The following is a 20,586-nucleotide window of genomic DNA, read 5'->3' as shown; positions in this document are numbered from 1 at the left end:
AAAGCAAAAGGTGGCTACTTTGAAGAGCCTAGAATATAAGACATACAGTATTTTCAGTTGTTTCACACTTTTTTTGTTAATTATCTAATTCAACATGTGTTAATTCATAGTTTTGATGCCTTCAGAGTTAATCTACAATTTTCATAGTCATGAAAATAAAAGAAAACTCTTTGAATGAGGTGTGTCCAAACTTTTGGTCTGTACTGTATATATACACACACACACAGATTATGAATGCCCTTTATTGAAGATTAATTACTACAATGGCCCACCTTGTAATACTGTGAATCCCTTAAAATAAGCTCTAGCATCATTTTACAGAATTTTTGGAGTATGCTTGAAATAAAGGCCCAACTGTAAGAATATGCCCTAGTTACACTTATGGCTTGCAGGTTTTTTGTTTTCTATTCCAAGATTGGGACCACTTAAGAACCTTTGGTGACATCACAGTCATTTGTCCATTAAGTTACCAAATATCCTTTAACTGAAGAGTCTAGAGGAACTGAAGAGGAGACCAGGTGGTATGTATGGTATGTGCAGTGTGTGCGTTTACATGATTATCTACTATATAATCGTCTAATCCTGTCTGTTTGTAATGGAAATCCCGCGTCGCCGATTTGTCGCAGCCGGCCACGACCAATCAGCGACAGGCGCAGTCCGGCCACGAATTGGCGTGGAATTGGAACGACGCACGCCCTCCCGACAGTTGCTGCAGGTCATCTTCTGCCGCACGGAGGTCAGCGGCGACGCAGCCGGGAGATGACCGGCGCTAGTCTGATTGGTCACGGCCAGCTGCGACCAATCAGTGACAGGTGCAGTCCGCCCGCGAATTGCCGCAGGATTTGAACCACGCTTTTCTGATTGGTCGCACCCTGCGACTTTACCTGGAAAATCCTGTGTATTCATTGCATTATTCTTAAAACTTCATAAATGAACTACATACATATTCTAGAATACCCGATGCGTTAGTAATTGAATAAATGCTGATTTGTTTGGTTGATTAATAAATGTGGATTTATTTTTTTTTTTCCCTATGAACAAAAGACATCCCCTCAAGATAAGCCCTAGCTCAACTTTCGGAGCAAAACGTAAAAGCAGACCATACCTTGTTTCCAGTTCATGAGACTTTAACATACAGAGTAGAAGATAACCCTTTAATAAACTGCACAACAAATTTCAGGGAAGTTCTTGTCCCCTGAGAAAATGTTTTTGCATCTTATAGTTTTTGATATGCTGAACACAAATATGTGCTCCAAAAGTGTGTATCATGTAAGGTTTATAACCCCTTCATGACCGGAGCTTTTTTTCAATTTTTTGCTTTCGTTTTTCACTACCCTTCTTCCCAGAGCCATAACTTTTTTATTTTTCCGTCAATACAGCAGTGTAAGGGCTTGCTTTTTGCGGGACAAGTTGTACTTTTGAACGACACCATTGGTTTTACCATGTTGTATACTCAAAAACGGAAAAAAAAATTCCAAGTGCAGTGAAATTGCAAAAAAAGTGCAATCCCACACTTGATTTTGTTTGGCTTTTTTGCTAGGTTCACTAAATGCTAAAACTGACCTGCCATTATGATTCTCCAGGTCATTACAAGTTCATAGACACCAAACATGTCTAGGTTCTCTTTTATCTAAGTGGTGAAAAAAAAATTCCAAAGTTTGCTAAAAGAAAAAAAATTGCGCAATTTTCCGAGACCCGTAGCATCTCCTTTTTTCGTGATCTCGTTTGGGTGTGGGCTTATCTGTGTGTGCTGAGCTGACGTTTTTAATGATACCACTTTTGTTCAGATGTGTTTTTTTGATTGCCCGTTACTGCATTTTAATGCAATGTTGCAGCAACCAAAAAAAAACCCCCGTAATTTTGGCATTTTGATTTTTTTTTTTACCACTACGCCGTTTAGTGATCAGGTTAATTTTTTTTTGTTGATAGATTGCAAGTCTGAATGCAGCAATACCCAATATGTGTAGGGTTGAATTCTTTTTATTGTTTTATTTTGATAGGGGCGAAAGGGGGGGCGATTTGAACTTATGGGAGTTTTTTTTCATACTTTGAAACACTTTTTTTAACTTTTGGCATGCTTCCATAGGATGCTAGAAGCTGCCCTAGCACAATCATCTCTGCTACATAGAGGTGATGCTCAGATCCCCTCTATACAGCAGAATTACAGGCTTGCTATCAGTGCTGACCACAGGGTGGCACTCAGCAATCTGCCATCAACATCCATAGAGGTCTCGTGGAGACCTCTGGTTGTGATGGCAATGCAGCGATGACCCCCAATCACGTGACGAGGGTCATCGCTGCGCGTATTTCCGGACCGGCATCTGGAAATGCATTTAAATGCCTGCTGTCAGAGTTTGACAGCGGCATTTAACTACTTAATAGGCGCGAGCGGATCACGATTCCGCTCGCGCCTATTGCAGGCACATGGCAGCTGCTAAAAACAGCTGACATGTCGTGGCTTTGAGGTGGGCAATAAAAATACCTTCTTTAATGTTTGCTTCACTTATTCTTGGAAATTTCTGTCGCAAGTAAGAAAAGGCTTCAGATTTTTCGTTCATTGCTTTGACAAAATTCTTAATAAACTGAGTTTTAATATGCAAAGGATGGAGAAATATCTTTGCTTTATCAACGAGAGGATTTTGTTTAATATTCTTCTGTCCAGCAACCAGGTTTTCGCGGAGTGGCCAGTCCTTTCTGAAATAGTGCATTGCTCGTGCACGACTGTCCCACTCACAAGTATAACAATACTTGATATATCCAAGCTGGTGTCCAAGAAGTGCAACAACTTTTACATCACCACATATGTTCCAGTTATAATTTCTATAATTAATGTGGGTCAACAGTAACTCGATATTCTCATACATTTCTTTCATGTGTACGGCATGTCCAGTAGGTATAGAAGGATAGATATTTCCGTTGTGTAGTAAAACAGCCTTCAGACTTAAAACTGATAAGTCAATGAACAGTCACCATTCCTTCGGGTCATGTTTTCATCCAAGAGCACCAAACAACACCAAGACGTCGTTTCAAAAGGTTAAACTGTCGACATGGTTGAAAAATTGATCAAGGTCTTCTTTATGACTGCGAAAAACAGAAACTCTTGTTCCTGGCAATAAGAGATTCCGTTCTTGTAGCCTTGAGCCCAATAATTCTGCCTGCCTCTTTGACAATTTCAAATTGTCACTCAGATCAGCTTGACTGAACAGATGTGGATTAGATGTAAAGGCTCAAAGTCTGGGTCTGCAACAGTTTCATTTTCCACTGACATTGTTAGTTCATCTTTGTCGTCCTCCATTGTCCATACTTTGGGCGGCTTTGGAACACGAAGACTTTCATCGTGCGTGTGACACTGGTCTTATGACTGAAGGAAGATTAGGATATTCTATTGATTTCTTGTTCTTTGCTGAATATCCTGTTACATTTGTAAGGCAGAAGTAGCAATCTGTTACATGATCTCTGTACTCTCTCCATATCATTGGGACAGCGAACAGCATTGAAGGTCGTGATCCATCCAGCCATGCTCTAAGTACGTTAGTATTGTCTTTTGATTCCTCCCCTGCCCAGGAGATGTGGTATGCTCCATACACGGCCAGCCGAATGATTCACTGCGCCTGCGCGGAATTCGCATAATAAGTGCTTGCATATGTGTAGATCAGTGATTTATGCTATTTCAGTGGAAAATTCTGAATATACCGTTTCAGAAAAAATTCATATATGAGTTTTTAAAATTATAACAGATTATAATGTTTTGCATCATTTCTCAAAAACCTTACGTGATAGGAAAAATCTGAAGTCATTTCTGAAATCAGCATGAAAAAAAAAATCTATCAGGAACACTCAAAATTGTCCGAGGGACAAAACCTTGGTAACACAGTGCAACAGACCATTTTTCTGAACACTTTACAGGACAATGGCTCAGTGGTTAGCACTTTTGCTTTGCAGCACTGAGGTCCTAAAGTCAAATCCCACCAATGACAACATCTGCAAGGAGTTTTTTACGTTTTCTTCATGTTTGTAAGAGATCCTGCCACACTGCAAAGTCATACTGATGGGGGATCACAATCTAAATTCTCTAATTGGGACAGAGGTGATGAGGTCTGTAAAGTGCTGTGGAGTTAATACTGCTATATAAATTAATAATAATCATTCTTATGCATACTATTATTTACACAGGTCAATAATGTGGGTATAAGTGGGCATAACTGAGTGTGGTTGGTGTGCGTAATGTTGTGCAAAGCAAATCAAAGAATATCAATACCAAATACGTGAACTGTAAGTAGAATCTAAAGCAGAGATTTACGGGAAGGGCTGAGGTAGAAATAAGAAAAAGCAAATGCACACGATAGAAGGAACGTGCCAGGAAAATCAAGCTAAGAAACAGAAGACTTAAATACATATAAACAAAATACTGCAGAGCTGCCTCGCTGGCCAGGGGAAGACTGCATCTAAGGTCGGGATCACACCTTTGAGGAATACGGCCAAGTTTTGCATGTTAATACCCGACACTGCCGCCGGCATTCAGGAGCGGAGCATGCGGCTCCATGTATTGCTATGCGGCCACACTCTCCGAATGCCAGCGGCAGTGCTGGGTATTAACATGTGAGACTCGGCCGTATTCCTCGCAGGTGTGATCTCGGACTAAAGGAGAGTCTGTAGATAAGCAGCTAAGCCGGCTGCTCAGTGAGTGATCATGACTCATCTACTCTGATGCTGTTTTCTATAAACAATAACAATAATAATAATAATAATAATAATAAAAAATAATGTGAATTTACTAAACATGCCCAATATGTAGACAGTGGAAACTTAGACTAGACAATCTGAAAGACACTTTTTGCAGCTTGCCTGGCTTGCTGAAAAAAGGGGTATAACTATCAGAAAAAAAGACTGGGCTTAATATGTGACTTCGAACCCAAAAATGCACCACAATCTTGCAAAAAAAATTCTGGCACAAACTAAACCAACTAATAGATGGTGCAATAAGACTAGACAAACCATAATAACACTCCTCAGGTCAACCAGCAAGTCTCCACTGCTGCTTCCAGTGTCTATGTTACACCACATCCAATGCCAAAAGGCAAGCTCAGCGGTTCTGCCAGGACAGACGAAATGCCCCCTTCAGAGCCGCTGAGCCGACAGATTGGCTGCCGCGCTGTCGATGTGAAGTCAGCACCACTGCAAACACCAGACACCTAGAGCAGTAGTGGAGATTCACCGGTGGACCCAGTGAAGGCGAGCACAGTGCTTTGTTATTTAACAAACTGCAGCCAGAGGTCAAATTTTATATGAAAGGAAACAACCCCATTAATTATAAATTTGCCAGATCTTTAGAACACTATAATCAATAGCATCTAATATGTAAATTTAGTGGTTTATGGCGCATCTTTAGACCGTTTAGTCTTATTGCACTATTACCAGGCTTAGTTTGTGCAAGACAAATGACAAGATTTTGGTTTTATTTTGGAGGCTCAACATTATATGTTAAGCAAAATCTTTTTTTTTTCCACCAAAGCCATACCACTTTTCAGAAAAGTAATGTTCTCTTATCAGACACAGGACACAAAGTCTCCAAAACACATAAATAAGGTGCAAATAATAAACCCAGCTTTTTCGGTATATTTAGCTTCATAATTCTCCCCTGACACTGCACAGAATTTACACGTAATGATTGGCTTATTTTGCATCCTCTTTAGTGCTTAAACTTTGGTGCACATTACTGCATTTCGAGCCTCAAACACTTTCTCTATGGCCTGTTTCACATTTCCGTTTGTTGCCATCAGTCAAAATCTGCCATTTTGCAAAAAAAACGGATCCGCCATTTTTTTTGGCAAATCCGTTTTTTTCCCCATTGACCTGCATTAGCGGCGGATTTTGACGGATGGTCATCCGTTGGATCCGTTTTTTGACGGATCCGCCATAATTTTGGCGTCCGCTGACTTGCGTTGACGGACAATGAAACTTTTTTTGGCTGCGTCAAAATAGCAGATGGCAACGGATCCGTCTCTCTCTCTCCTTTTCCAGAGTCATTTACCTTTAAATTTCATCACCTTGCCTCCAAAAAACGGATCCGTCAAAAAACGGATCCTGTGACATCAGTTTGTGGCAAAACAGAAACGGATCCGTTTGTGAAACAGGCCTTAGCGACGCCACTTCCATCTTAGGCTAGTTTCACACTAGCGTTTCACTGACCTGCGTCGGTCTGCACACGGCCGCCGCTAAGCTCCGCCCCCTGCCACTCCTCCTTCCGTCAGCTCCGCCTATGGGCGCATGACGCTGCATGCGACCTGCGTACTCTATCTTTAGCATTAGGTACGCAGGCCGTGCGCAGGTATGCGTTTGACGGCGCGCCAACCTGCACCAAACGCACCGTGTTGCATTTTGGTGCACTCGGCGCACCGTTAAAAGGACGCATGTGCCGTCAAACTAGCCTTAGCCAAATCAGCCTTGATAAATTAAATGTGAAAAAGTCTCAAATAGACATGAGTGAATATGTTCGGCTCCCTCCTTATTCGGCAAGCTATAGCACTTACCGAAGAAGCTGCATCGGGAACCCGGATACCTGGAGCGCTCCCAATAATCAGCTGTTTGGCGCTGTAGCTGCATGTGTCGCAGCTGTGTGACAGTCCCAACACATGCATGGAGAGCCTGTTTTTTGCCGAATAAAGAGGGAGACGAACATATTTGCTCAAGTCTAGGCTTCAACACATAAAATAGGGCTCAAATATACGTGAAAAATAAGACGTGAAAATCTGTGCAAACTAAATATACACTACCCTTTTAGAATGTATTTCTTTATCGTAAAGCTTTACTACTTCTTGTGCAGTGTTATGTTGCAGTATGCTGAAGCAAGTCAGCCAATTCTTCTGCCACATTTGCACAAGGTTTGTAGTCAAATAGTGAGGAAAAATGATATAGCAGCGTTGGGGTTAGCCAAATTCTACCTCCCATTACAATATGTGAGGGGTTGTTTTAGGACAACTCCTTTAGGCTATGTGCCCACGTAGCATTTTTTAACCGCTCAGGAAACGGGTTCTCCTTCCCAGAAAACGCGCGCTTTTTTCCGCGCGTCTTTTGGACTATAGGAAATAGCCAAAAACGCGGACCTGAGCGGAAATTAATGAACATGCTGCGTTTACCGCTAAGCGTTTCCTTAGCAGTAAAAAACGCATCCATTGGCACAAAAAGGCCAAAATGCATTTAAATGAATGGGATGCTTCTTTTAAGCATTTTTGATGCGGTTTGACCCCAAAAAAAGCATCAAAAATGCTTTAAAAAATGCTACGTGGGCACACAGCCTTAAAGTAAATTTATGCATACAAGATTTATGTGCTTACAGCAATACAGATTCAGGTTCAGTATGCAGGATACAGGCGGCTGTGCTGTAGTTTAAATGTGGGCAACTGAATTGAGGTTAGGGTTGGGTGGCTATAAATGGACCGATACCCTTACCTATCATGGTTGTGTAGGAGGAGCATGCAGAAGAGCAGTCCTCTACTCACAAAACTTGGTCTACACATAAAAACAGAATTAATCAGCAAATGTGATCAGGAAAGAATACTTAACAGAAGCTTATGTTAATACAGATATTCAGCAAAAGTGGACTTGTAGGGAAGCAGTCATTAGCAGAAGCCTACTACACAACGCTTTTTGTAGGATACATGGCAGGAAGAGCCTTAAAGGACGGTCATGGAAAATGGATCCTGAACGGAGACATAATACAGGTGCAGTATAATACTGGCGGTCTATCATATAGAAGATCCAGCACCTCATGAGTGGAGCCACCTAACCCTCTAATCACACAGTACGTGGCAGGTCTAAACGCTTCCTAAACTGCCTTGGCCACCTCTGAAGTATACTCCCTCTACACTTACCCCGTTGCCTTTCTACACCCTCATATCACCTGGACCAACCACCTCCTCAAATATTAAATTAACCTGTTTTCTCTGAAACCAATCAACACAGATCTTTCCACGTCTGCCCTGGCACTAAACAGGAGCTTCAGAAGTAAGCGGCTGGCTCAAAGTCTCCATATGTGGGTAATCCTTCTTCCCGACTATGCCATCAGAGAGCTCTACTTTTCAGTCCAGAAAAAAAGTGTTGCAGTAGGCTGTGCCAATCACAACTGCATACAGAACAGATATATTGCTAGCTTTCCACTAGGAAACATACTTGTGTCACAACCTAAGACATCTTAGTGCATGTTTTCCCTGTTGCAAATGTATACACAGGTTATATACAACATAACTAGATATACAGTGACCAGTACCATCGCACCTTGAAGAGGCAGCAAGAGTACACATCAACCTACTCAAAGGTGAAGTGTTACACAGGGTGAGTGAGGGTAGACAGCTGGCACCAGGTATAAACAGTGAGGTGTCCTGAGTGACTTTACAGAGGCGTGTCTCTCTCAGTGACTGGTGAGAAGTGTCCACAGGATAGCAGCTAACCCATCACACGTCCTGAGCACCAAGCCGACCTTGTCTGTTTCCCACCGCCTGTAAAGAGATGCAAGTGTCCGAGCTATGGTATGGATGTCTTCTTCTCTGACTTGGAGTACCCAGGTAACAGGCATCTGAAAGAAGCATAGGAAAGAAGGCTGAAAAATTAGCGGTTTATACCCAGGAAAGATCACCATGAATGACAGTAGAGTTAAACAATGAGACACAATGGAACAAAGTAGGAAAGGACTAAAGAATAAACTGGTGATGAAGAAAAAAAGGACAATGATTTAATGAGACACACAGCACTGTGCAAAGTTTTAGGCAGTTGTGTAAAAAATGCTACAAAGTAAGAACAGTACCAAAAATAGAAATGTGAACAGTTTATTTTATATAAATTAACAAAATCCAAAAGGGAATTAACTTAAATCAAATTTATGTTTGGTGTAATCAGCCTTTGCCTTCAAATCTTCAAAGTAGACTTGCACACAGTTTTTGAAGGATCTCAGCAGGGAGGCTGTTCCAAACATCTTGGAGAACTAACCACAGATCTTCTGTATACTTTAGTAAACCCTTCAGTCTCTTAACGTAATCCCACACAGACTTGATTATGTTGAATTCAGGGCTTTGTGGGGGCCACATAATCAATTCCAGTGCTCGTTCTTTTTTTATGCTGAAGTTAGTGTTTAGTGACAGTGACTAAGTTTGGGTTTGTTGTGCTATTGCAGAAAAAAATTGGAGCAGATCAGAAGACTTTGTGATGGTATTACATAATGGATAAGAACTGTTTATCTCTCTTTTTAGATTTCTCTATATGGAGGACACCACTATTCCTGACCAAATCCTCAGCTCTATTTAGTGAAATGCAAGGAACCTCCACCATGCTACACTGTTGCTTGCAGAAAAGACACTCATTCTACCACTCCTCAGTCCCCATTAGTGATGAACGAACGTGCTCGGATAACGTGCATGCTCTGATAAACACATTATCCAAGTATCTTGGGCGTGCTCGAATAATATGTTCAAGTCCCTGCGGCTGCACGTTTTGCAGCTGTTAAGCAATCCCAGCATGTGCTGTGGCTGTCTAACAACTGCAAAACATGCAGCCACAGGGACTCAAACATAATATCAGAGCACGCCCCAGATACTTGGATAACGTGTTTATCCGAGCATGCACGGGTGGTATCAGAGCTTGTTCACCCATCACTAGTTCTTATGTTTTCGTGCATAGTTGAGTCACTTGTCCTTGCTTTCATGTCAAATTTATGGTTTTTGGGCTGCAGCTCCTCTTTGAACCCAACTCCTGTTAGGACTTCTCTGAAAAGTAGATGGGTGTAACTCAATTCCAGCAGTTACAGTGATTTTTTAGCCAATTGCACTGCTGGACATGCGATTTTGAAGGGAAGCATGTTGAGTTCTTAATTGATAAAAATAAACCATTAACAATTCTATTAAAGCAATTTAATTACTGTGCAGCATCTTTTTCACACATGCTTAAAACTTTTGGACAGTGCTGGAAATTCTATGGGAAGCAGAGCAAAAAAGGTAGAAGTAGCTCCATATATTTACTACATCAGATCACAGAATCTACAGCCTCAACATACTTAAAGCCAAGAGGTCTTTCACAAAGATCAGTGGCCAGATTATAGGAATTGTCTCTGCCGTTCTAAGACTGGCCGCCTATGAAAACTAAGAACTAAAAGCAGCAGATTCATATTTGTTAATGGCAATGATATAGCAATATTCTGCAGTGCCAGGCTGTCATACCTAATCTTCAATCGGTATGGGTTGGGGGTCCGGAACAGCAACTGCGGATGGGCGGTAGAGAAGGAAACAACAAGATGGGTAGAGAAGAGGAGATTGAAGCAGAGATAGGAAAAAAGAAGACAAATGGACAACAGGTGTAGAAAATAAACATCACACAAGAGTGGCAGGAGACGGCAGCAAGACTGGACTACTCACGACATCAATGATGAAACAACGGATCATACCCCATGCCACTAAAAGATAAAAAGGGTATTCCCACAAAAGATCACAACATTTATCATCAATCCACAGGCAGTAACTGCTGCAACCCACACTGCCCACCAGATTCCCGATTCCTCCTATACTTGGTATGGACTGGGGCAGCATGGTCACGCATGACTTCTGCTGATTGAGGAAGCAATCACTCTCTTCAACATGAAAGTAGTGGGCAGCAGTCATGCACGAAGAGATGAACGCGTTCCAGCTTCTAAAAGAATTCCTTTATTTGTAGATACAATAAAAACTTGACAGGCAGGTGAACTCCTCAATAGTGTAATGGATGCGTTAACACAGCATAGGGTGAGCAGCAACGCGTTTCGACCTTGCAGTGGGTCTTTATCACCAAGTCGTGCACAACCATTCAGACCCGACAGTATTGAGAATGAATGGGGGATTGGGCCCCATGATTTAGTAATTGATGGAAGACCCAGTAGTAGGGAACATGGAGATAAGAGATTTATCACATTCGGTAGATAGATGAAGAATGCCATTAATGAAAAAACATCTCTAAAATTGCTAGGACGGCATCCACTTTTATCTCCTCTTGCAGATGACAAAGAAATCTATACAGAACTTGACAGCAAAGGTTTCTAGTTTAGTAACCCCACTTTTAAGTTGGTCATTAGGACATTCTGGCCCTGAGCTAATAGCCAGAGTGAAAAAAAAGACATTAAATTCAATGACATCTGAGTAATCCTTTACTTCTAATTTGGTGGTACTGCAAAAAACACAAAAAAACTAGCTGCCAAATTCCACTGCAGAATACTGCTGATCAGTGTGATGACCATGGACACAGGCAGTGGAGAAGGTGGGAGAAATTACTTTCTCAGTCTTCACACCTGTGAGATGATTCTCTAATGCAAAAGAATAGGAGCACAGTGCACGGACAGAGTTTGATCTGAGAGTGCTTGCGTAATCTGCCACGATCAATCGCAGGAGAGAATCGACGGCCATTGGACTCAAGTCTAAAGTAAAACATTTCCCTGCCTGTTTTTAAGCAATATTTTACATCACAGAAAGAATCAGCTGTGATCCCATCCTGTCCTGTCTGTATACTCTTTTGCTTCCTCCCCTGCCCAGGAGCTGTGATGTGATCAGACCAGGTCCCTGTACACAGCCATTACACAGTACACAGCAGGGGCACATTTCTAAGATTATCTCAGCACAGGGACATTTTATTAACCACATTCAATGGTGGACGCTATTACTATTCTGAGATCTATTAATCAAAATTCCCCCCCCTTTAACTAGTTATGTATATGTAATGGGAAGCTTCATTATTGAACCTTGTCATTGCTCTGTGGGACTGTTGGCATAATATAGGAGTCTATATTTAGCACACAAGATATATATCAGTAATACTAGAGATTGTGCAGTGCTCATACTTTACACTGGACGATGTGCTGCCAAGAATAATAGTCTGATTCATATTCAAGTAATAGATTTTCATAAGCTGCCGTTGGTCTCGCAGCGAGATTCCCATTTACACAGGGCTAGGCGCTGCCAAGAACAATGTTCTTTTTATCAAACAAAAAGATCATTTCACTTGACGAACGAGCGTTTTGTTCATTCACTGGGTGATCGGCAGCTTATTGAGACTGCACGATTAGGCCAGGTTCACATAGCGTTATGGCAGTCCGTTTAACGGATGCGTTAAACAGACTGCGCTAACGCTACTCTTTTGATCGAGTTTGTGCGATTACGTTAGAGCAGCTGCTCCTTCCGCGCTAGCCGTGATGGACCCTTAAACAAGGTAGACCGCGTCCGAGGGTCCGTCACAGCATAACGGGACATCGCTAACGCATGTCGATTTTGACATGCGTTAGCGATGCGCTAGGTTATGGCAGTCTATGGGGGCATTAACAGATGCGTTACATCGCGTTAATGCCACTTTGTAACGCATCCGTTAAACGGACTGCCATAACGTGATGTGAACCTAACCTTATCGTGAGACAAGCATTACTAGGATTGCCCGGTCATGCTAATTGTGCTTTGTAGATGCACCTTAAGTGAAAGGGCAGTTTTCATGCATAACTGGCAATACTAAAAACTAGAGCATACATGTAGGGAAACAAGATAAGGGTGGAACAGCAACTTACAGTCCTGTGCTATTCCATATCTTCCCTCCCATATAACACGTCAGTCTCAGGGAGAAGCCTGCGGGTGCCGGCCCTGGAAACATTCCACGTGCAGTTTTCACGGTGGGCACCGGCTCAGATTATCTCACTTTTGGAATTACCCAAATCAGTGCCATAAGTATCCTGATGTTTTGGAGGGTACATGCCAGCCTTTTGTATATGACAACAGCATGTAAGCCAGGAAGTGAATACACAATGCTAGCTATAATCGCATACCCAAACATATACAAATGTTGCTTAAAATCCGGTGATTATAATGCCATTATTAGAATGTGCAGAGAGTGGCCTTGCTGGGTTCTAGATCATGCAGCGGAAGCCGCCAAAGTCAGGTGCCTCCAAGCCAATTAGTACACAAAGCCCTGGAGAAAAGCTGTAACCATGTGGGCATGCTAGTGGGCACCTGGGTTGCAGCAGGAGACCAGTAGGTAGCACAGTCAAGCGGAGCAGAAAGCAGTGAGCACAGCTGACACATAGTGAACATGAACTTTTACAGCAATTAAGTGACAAGTGAGAAAGGAAACAGACAAAAAGTGGGATGGGACTGATAGGGAGAAGATGTAGGGGGTGAAGAGATATATATGTACTTGGGATCAGAGACAAATGTTGGACTCCTGGGGAGATCACAGCGTTGTGTGATGGCGCTGTGGCTGATATTTGCAACTGTATGGCTACGGTTCGTTGGGAGCAACTTAGAGAATCCACTATGTGAAGCCTCAGACTAATGCTGTACATGGAAGAAGAAGTAACTGAAGCAGAGAGGGGATAAACTGTACACTATAGAAGAGAATATAAGAGGAGATTCAGGCTTCATGATATTTAGTACTGCTGTTACTTATGAAAAGACCATCACATACTCATTGCCTGCAGGAAACTCGATTTCCAGTATAGAGTACTGCTAAAAGCAGTTCGTATTCTGTCTAGGCCCATGCTCCTCAATAAAATGTATTCTGCCATAAGAAAAACCATCCTAAAACCAGAGGAGCAGGGATAACTTGCATTAGAAGTCAGTAGTGATAGACCCTAGATCACTTATTGATCAAGCAAGGCACAGAGGAAGCACAATCATCCCTAACCTTGCCCAACCTGACTTCCATGAAGAGTGCAAGGTCCAGCTGAGACAAGCCTGGACCTGTAAAGGCAAGTAACTCACTACACAACTTGTAAGAACCTCTACCAAACATTAGACACCCCCATTAACACTTCTACTATCGTAAACCTCCAGGGATATTGCAAATAACTCCTTAAGCATCTCCAAACAGTAGAGTTAAAAGGGATATTCCCATCTCCAAGACCCTATCCTAATATGTAGCAGGCATAATAAAAATATAAGCAAATACCTCTAATTAGAAATGTAGTATGGGCTATGCCTGTTTCTTTCCTCATGTGCAGGCATTGCAGGACCTTAGCTTGTTGCTAGTGGTTGCAACCATGGATACCCAAGGTCCTGCAAAGCCTGCACATGAGGAAAGAGACATAGCAAATCAGACAAACTATACTACATTTCTAATAGGAGATATTAGTTAGTATTAATATACCTACACCTACTATATATTGGGATATGGTCTTGGAGATTGTAATACCCCTTTAAGTGTCCCATCACCACTTTATTGGCTGCCAGGGATAAAGATGTACATTTGTGGTCACCATTATCAGCACACTTGATTGTTAATTTAAAAAAGCCAATATCTCCAGAAACCAGTGAATATTGTGAATCATTAGAATATATTAATAGCATGTGCAAATATATTCAACAAGTTGACCAATAATCGTACATGCAGTCAATTCAAGAAAGAAATAAAGAAGAACGATAGTATATGCCATGGAAAGGATTAAAGGCCTCTAACTCTTGGCTATACAACCCTTGGTAACAATGACAACATCCAAGGGGTTGGGTAGCCATCTGTGTTCTTCTTGCACCCGACTGATGCTAGTTTCTTCCAGTACAATATTCTCAAGCTCTTAAATATTTGCAGGGTCTTTTTTGCCCCAATACCAAATATCAGCTTTCTCCAAAGATTTTCAATGGGATTGCAATCAAGACCATTTGCTGGTCAGACAATTTTTCCTTGTTAACTGTTCTTGTGTACTTTTGGATGCGATTTGGGTCATTATTCTGCAGGGTCCCTTTTGCTTGAATCTAACCCACAGTAGTTTTCTTGATAGGACAATTTGTTCTAAAATATTCTCAATCCTCGGATTTCATTCTTCTCGAAACATGCTCAAGGTCTCTAGTCATTGGTGCAAGCACAACAACTCTACACCATTGTGGATCCTCAACCAAGTTAATTTGAGTCGGTAATCATTACACTGGTATGCACTGCCAATAAGCTCTAGTTTGGATTTATTCGCCCATACAATATTTTCTCAGGAGTTGTAGTCTTTCTATGCAATGTCCAGTAACTCTCTTTATGCCTTTCTTTCAGCAGTAGGCTCCTCCTTGGCCTTCATCCATAAAAACATGTTTTGTGCATTGAGCAGCATATGGTGCGGGTCATCAATCCAGAGGTCTCCAGCTCAGCCAGAAGTTCTTGAGATATTGTATTTGGCTAGATACAATTTGACCCAACTTTTATAGTGTGATCTGATCAATTCTCCTCTTTCCTCCATATCTTGGAAGGTTTCTTGACTGTTCCTTGAGTAGCAAACTACTTGACATTTCTGTTGTAGCCAAAACACCAAGGTCTTTGGTCATGGTGTTATACACTTTAAACTGCTGGTGCTTGGTAATCATAGCACTTCTGGTAAGCTTTAGTCATTGTGAAGAAGGAAATAAAACTGGCCTTTTTAAGCATCAAAAGCTTATTAGGTTAAATTCACACGATACATATATGGTGTGTATTCTAAGAGCAGATTTACCAGCACAATATCAGCAGCATATGCAGCAAGGTTAATGAGAATTGCGGAAATGTTCTGTCCATAAATTGACCTGCTGTGTGAATTTTAAAATCCGCAAAGTCAATTTTTTTGTGCAGAACTCATTGTAGTCTTTACTCTTGCAATATATACGGTGAAAAATCCCAGAAAAACTTTGACATGGAAATGCAGTAGAAATGTTGCGAATCTACAGCAGAAAATCCAAAACGTATGTGCATACATCACATTATTTGTTGCAAAAAATGCAGCATATTACTGCCCAAGCAAAATGAATGAGATTTCTGAAATCTTATGCTGCCTATAGTTTACTTCAAATCTTTGATGCAGAAATGTCTGCAGTGAATACTTAATGTGTGCATACACTCCTTAAGGTATGTTAGCACAATGCCATTAATTGTGCCCTGTCATGGTTTTTTTCAATTGTGCATCATTTTTTTCCTTTTAAGTTTATTTTTTTTTTTAGGTCTTGTGCTTTTTTTCTCTCAAACATATACATTTATGTATATTCAAGCACACACTTTATTTCAAGAGATATTTTACAATGTTGACCACAATTGCATCTACTCCGAAGCTCCATCAGATCCCCAGATTCAAAGAAACACTACACTAAACTGAGAAAATGCGCAAAAGAAAGCCCCGGCATGTCAATTCTTTCTGCGGATTGAAAACCGCAGATAATCCGCGCGGACAATTCCGCACCGTCTGCACTGCGGTTTTTGATTCCCATAGGGAATCATGGTACTGTACACCGCAGCAAAAACTGCTGCCGGTCCGCAGCGGCCAAAACCGCTGCGGAACCGCAGCAAAATCCGCAGCGTGTGCACACAGCCTTAAAGGAGATAACGTGTCCGGAGCGGGAATATTTTCCTCGTCCAACTTTAGAATCTTGTTGACTGATTTTATAAGAGAATCAAGCGACTCTTGGTCATTTGGGGGATTCTGAGGGACTGACGTGTCAGACTCGAATTCAGAGTCATGTTCGCTGCGAATATTAGGAGAGGGAGAGCAAGAGACAGAACTCGCCGATGCTGAAGCGTGAGCGTGACTAGGAGACGTGTCACGGGTCTGCTTTCTAGAGACCTGACCATCCCTTGAACGAGTATGGCCCCTGCTGGTGGACGGTTCCCAGTCATCGCCAGAGCCCTCCTCGGGCGGTAAAGACGCGTTCTGACTTAAAGAGGATGCCCAGAGGGAGTCTATAGCCTTGGTTAATGACTCCACAGACCGTGACAGGGACGCAGCCCACTCAGGGTGACTAAACGCAGGGAGCACCGTCGCAGCGGCGGCGGATGGCGTTTGAGCACAAGCCGGGTCACAACCCGTGCATAATGGATTAGTCTGGGCATTGGGCAAGGCAGTCTTGCAAGTGGTACAAGCGGTAAAGAACGCAATGTGCTTCTAGTAGCTCTTTTAGCTTCCTTAGATTGAGACATAGCGCCACTGAAAGGGTTACAGGCAGAGCCTGGGCTGCAGCCGCAGGGAATGTGCAGAGAAGGGGTTAAGCTTTGCTCTGAGGGCAGATGCAGCTTACCCACAGTCCTGACACTGTGTCCCCGGGAGGAATAGCGGTGGCCCTGTAGTGTCACCAGGTGCTGTCCGTCCTTGCGCGCACCCCCGCAGCAGTCACAGAGCCTGAGGTGAGAAGGACATGGCCCCCGAGACTAGCAGGGCGCTTCTCGTACAGAGGGGGAAGCGCCAAAGACGAAGGGGGCGCTATGCAAATTGAGGCATAGTAGGCAGAAAAGCCGGTGTACCGCCGCAGACACTAAGTTAGCTCTTCTCCCAGGGACCAGGACCCTACCCCATACCTCCAATCCGATGCTCATGCAGACCGCGCTGTCCAGGAGCCTGCAGATCTCATCCTCCCGGGCGATGTAGCAGAGCCGGAGGAGTTCTTAAAGTGATATACCTCAATCGATCCTCCCTATGAGCAGGGGGATGGAGAGGCTATGGGGCTGATTCAGGGCATCCAAAAACGCTCCTAAAGTCTTCGCCCTGCACTCAGTGTGCTCCGTGCGCTTGCCCTCATATACGTGTGGGGAGATCCGAACTGTAAAGGAACCATCGCCCAGAAGAATCCGGTATGCCCCAGTCGTCGCAGTAAAGGGTACAGGAGGTATACTCCGCGTTCTCGCCTGTTGTTGGTTCGGGGGGGGGGGGGGGGGGGGGGGGGGGGGGGAGAGTGGATCCTTGAAAGTAATCCGTCGCCCCATTCATTCCGTTAATTAAAAAATAAAAATTTACAGCAAAAAATATAACAAATATAAAAACGGTGGGGCCAAAAGCCAGACCCAAGTGCCTCCTACAGACACTAAGCAAGAACTGGAGAACTCAGCCAGCGAGAGGGTGTATACTGCAGGGGAGGAGCTAACTTTTTTCTGTGTTCACTTAGTGTCCTCCTAGTGGCCAGCAGCATAACACCCACTGTCTCTGTGTCCCCCAATGAGGCGTAGGAGAAAAGAAATTTACATCTGTGTTTTCTGTAATATTTTAACAAAAGTGTTGCGGAAATATGCAAAGAAAAATTCTAGAAACGGACAAATAGCAGGAAAAAGATTTACATTTCCACGAGTGTTCATGACTGCAGAAGGGGAGGACGGACCTGAAAAATGTTGTGTTTCAGGAGGGGATGGCTTACGACAGACATTTGAGCAATTAATTGGTTGCATATGGCACTCTTACAGCAATGAATGGAGAGAGAAGAGCAGATGCCTCTCACCACTGCAGGTTGGGCACCAGCTAGAACTGGTGATCAGGGCCAGCCGTAATGGCGATAGTGAGGGTCTCATCCAGGAGATATCTATGTAATAGCCTATGGATATGGCGCAACTGTCACCTTTACATTTACAGTAATCCCTTTAAGTTCACAAGGAGCCAAATTTCTCATTATTCATAAACCATTCAAAGACATCTCTACCAAACGATATGAAGGGCTGAAATTTTTGACTCAAAATAGGAGATTGTTAAAGAATGAAAGGGGAATAAATAATGAAAGGAAAAGTATGATGCATAAAATGGCTGTGTATCAAGAGCCGAGGCACCTAGCCAAGGAAAATGAGTGGACAGCGACACAAAGAGAGGAAAAGCGTAAGAAAAAGACAGAGAAAAACATAGGCAGTCACAGCTGAATTTGGAGACAGACGAGGAGAGGGCATGTTTCCTAATCACATTCATTACGGGGTGTGTTCAGCTTTGGAAAATTAGTGGAACCCATCACTATAGATGGATGGGCAGCAGGAGAGTTCATGTTCAGGAGGCAGCCACTCACCGGCCAGGCAGCCCTCAGAGCCCCGCACATTGTCCAGAGCGTCCCGCAGTGTGACGTTAGCAGCATTGTTATTGTCACACTCTCTGCCAGTCCTCTGCCCTGCAACAGAGTTAAGGAAGTTAGAGGTGGGCAGGGTAGGGCACAAGACAGCCTGCCCAAGGTATCTAGTGTGCACTGTAAGAAGAGGAAGAGAGCTGTGGCCATCAGCGTAGATGCCATGCAGGAATGATAGGTGCAAAAAAAAGTCAACTAAGAACATGCAGAATAATGATAGTGTGACAGAACGAGATGGCGAGTGCAAGTGCCCTGTATGCTCATGGTGGACCTGACTAGCACAGGGACATGTAGGCAGTGAGTAACATGCTCATGGGACATTCAGTAAAGTAAATGCTGGGAGTGTTACCATCATCCTCCTCCGGGGATGCAAATTCTTCCTCGTTGACATTTCCCTAGAAGAGAAGAAAAAAAAAAAAAAAAAGTCAGTGGCGCATTATACAGCCAATTAATGGAGAGCCGCTAACACTCCCCCATCTGACACCACCACACAGGTCCTAACAGTGCAGGGCTTAGCTATGCACAGCTCATAGTTTGGTACCTCTGCATCCATTTCATCTGCAGACACAGTCACAAAATGTCCCTCTGGTGATAGCTATAAAAGAGAAGAGGAGTTCATTACTTCATGCGATGACCAGGTAATACTCCACAGACAAAACCCATGCCAGGCCTTACCTCCCCTTCTTCAGAGGGGGATCCACTGGGAGCCACAGGAGGCGATGGTGTGATCCCCCCTTCCTCTTCCTCCATTATACCTGCTGTGTAGGACCCAGACATGGAGGACACCGTGTCTGTGCTGAGCTGGGACTGCTGGCTGTGGGACGAGGCCATGGACATTACGGACTGCGCCAGGCTACTGCTTAAGGGGTCTGCGCAAAAGATGAGGGTGGAGGATAGCAAAAGAGGAAGTATTGAAAAATGAAGAGGACAATGTAAAAAAGGGGGGTAGACAGCAGCGAGAGTGAAAAGTGGTATTAAAGAGGAGACCAAAGAATGGAAGGGTAAAACAGGTACAAAAAAGCAAACCATTATGTTATGGGAAAGGTGGAGGGCACAGAACAAAGGGCATGGAGTGGGTGAGGAGTACAATTAAATGGCTATAGAATTAAAAAAGCCACAATGACATCTTGTGGTCATATCTAGTATACACATTTATCCTACCTATTAAGACAACAAGCTATAAACACAGCGAGGCTGCCACCTTGTGGTCGAGACCACCTCCTAGAACACCTTAGCTAACAAAACACTGCCAATCATTGACATATATTGGTAAACTGACGTTTCAAACCGCTGTAGTCCAGTGAGGGTTGCAGTAGTTCTAGGCCTGAGACGTAGTGAAACCCCACTCAATCAATGTTTACAAGTCTTGGTGGATTCTTCATTACAATAATTACAAGTTTTGTTAACTGAATGAACTTTATGAATATTCAAAATGTCTGACCTTCTGGAGAGGTGATGGTGGAGGACAGCGGCGTTCCTGTGCAGGAAGACTGGTCAATGGCTCCTGACGACGAGAGAGTCACATTCTCACTTTCTGGAGTTGCTCCACATTCCTGACAAGTGTAAGTACATTCATTACTGTCACATAGACTCAATACCACCCCATGCTAGGTCACCCCAAACTATGTGTGCATTGCAGGACCTTAGGTATCCAAGGTTACGACCACTAGCAACTAGCTGTCACTACATCAGTGGTCGTAACCATGGAAAACTAAGGTCCTGCAATGCCTGCACATGAGGAAAGAGAAATGGCGAATCAGACGAACTATACTACATTTCTATTTGGAAG

The 20,586-nt window shown here is 43.1% G+C and overlaps 1 protein-coding gene across 3 annotated transcripts in view; it reads right to left on the bottom strand.

The window, feature by feature from the left end:
• Positions 1-1,866: 1,866 nt before the first annotated feature.
• The window catches only part of RNF157 (ring finger protein 157), a 63,677-nt gene continuing 44,957 nt past the window's right edge, over positions 1,867-20,586 (bottom strand). For 2 of the 3 annotated variants that reach the window (XM_073563181.1, XM_073563182.1), the window contains exons 15-21: positions 20,239-20,350; positions 19,473-19,666; positions 19,339-19,392; positions 19,147-19,192; positions 18,744-18,842; positions 10,401-10,438; positions 1,867-8,572 (exon numbers count right to left, since the gene is read on the bottom strand). In XM_073563181.1, the coding sequence (XP_073419282.1) occupies positions 8,408-8,572; positions 10,401-10,438; positions 18,744-18,842; positions 19,147-19,192; positions 19,339-19,392; positions 19,473-19,666; positions 20,239-20,350 (708 nt within the window). In that variant the 3' untranslated portion in view covers positions 1,867-8,407. The remainder of the gene's footprint in view (positions 8,573-10,400; positions 10,439-18,743; positions 18,843-19,146; positions 19,193-19,338; positions 19,393-19,472; positions 19,667-20,238; positions 20,351-20,586) is intronic. The other variant, XM_073563183.1, reaches the window with a different exon arrangement.

This window comes from Dendrobates tinctorius, unplaced genomic scaffold (genome assembly GCF_039654945.1).
Source record: "Dendrobates tinctorius isolate UK_male_01 unplaced genomic scaffold, ASM3965494v1 ptg000383l, whole genome shotgun sequence".
NCBI classification, from domain to species: domain Eukaryota; kingdom Metazoa; phylum Chordata; class Amphibia; order Anura; family Dendrobatidae; genus Dendrobates; species Dendrobates tinctorius.
This window is presented reverse-complemented; position numbering and strand designations above follow the sequence as displayed.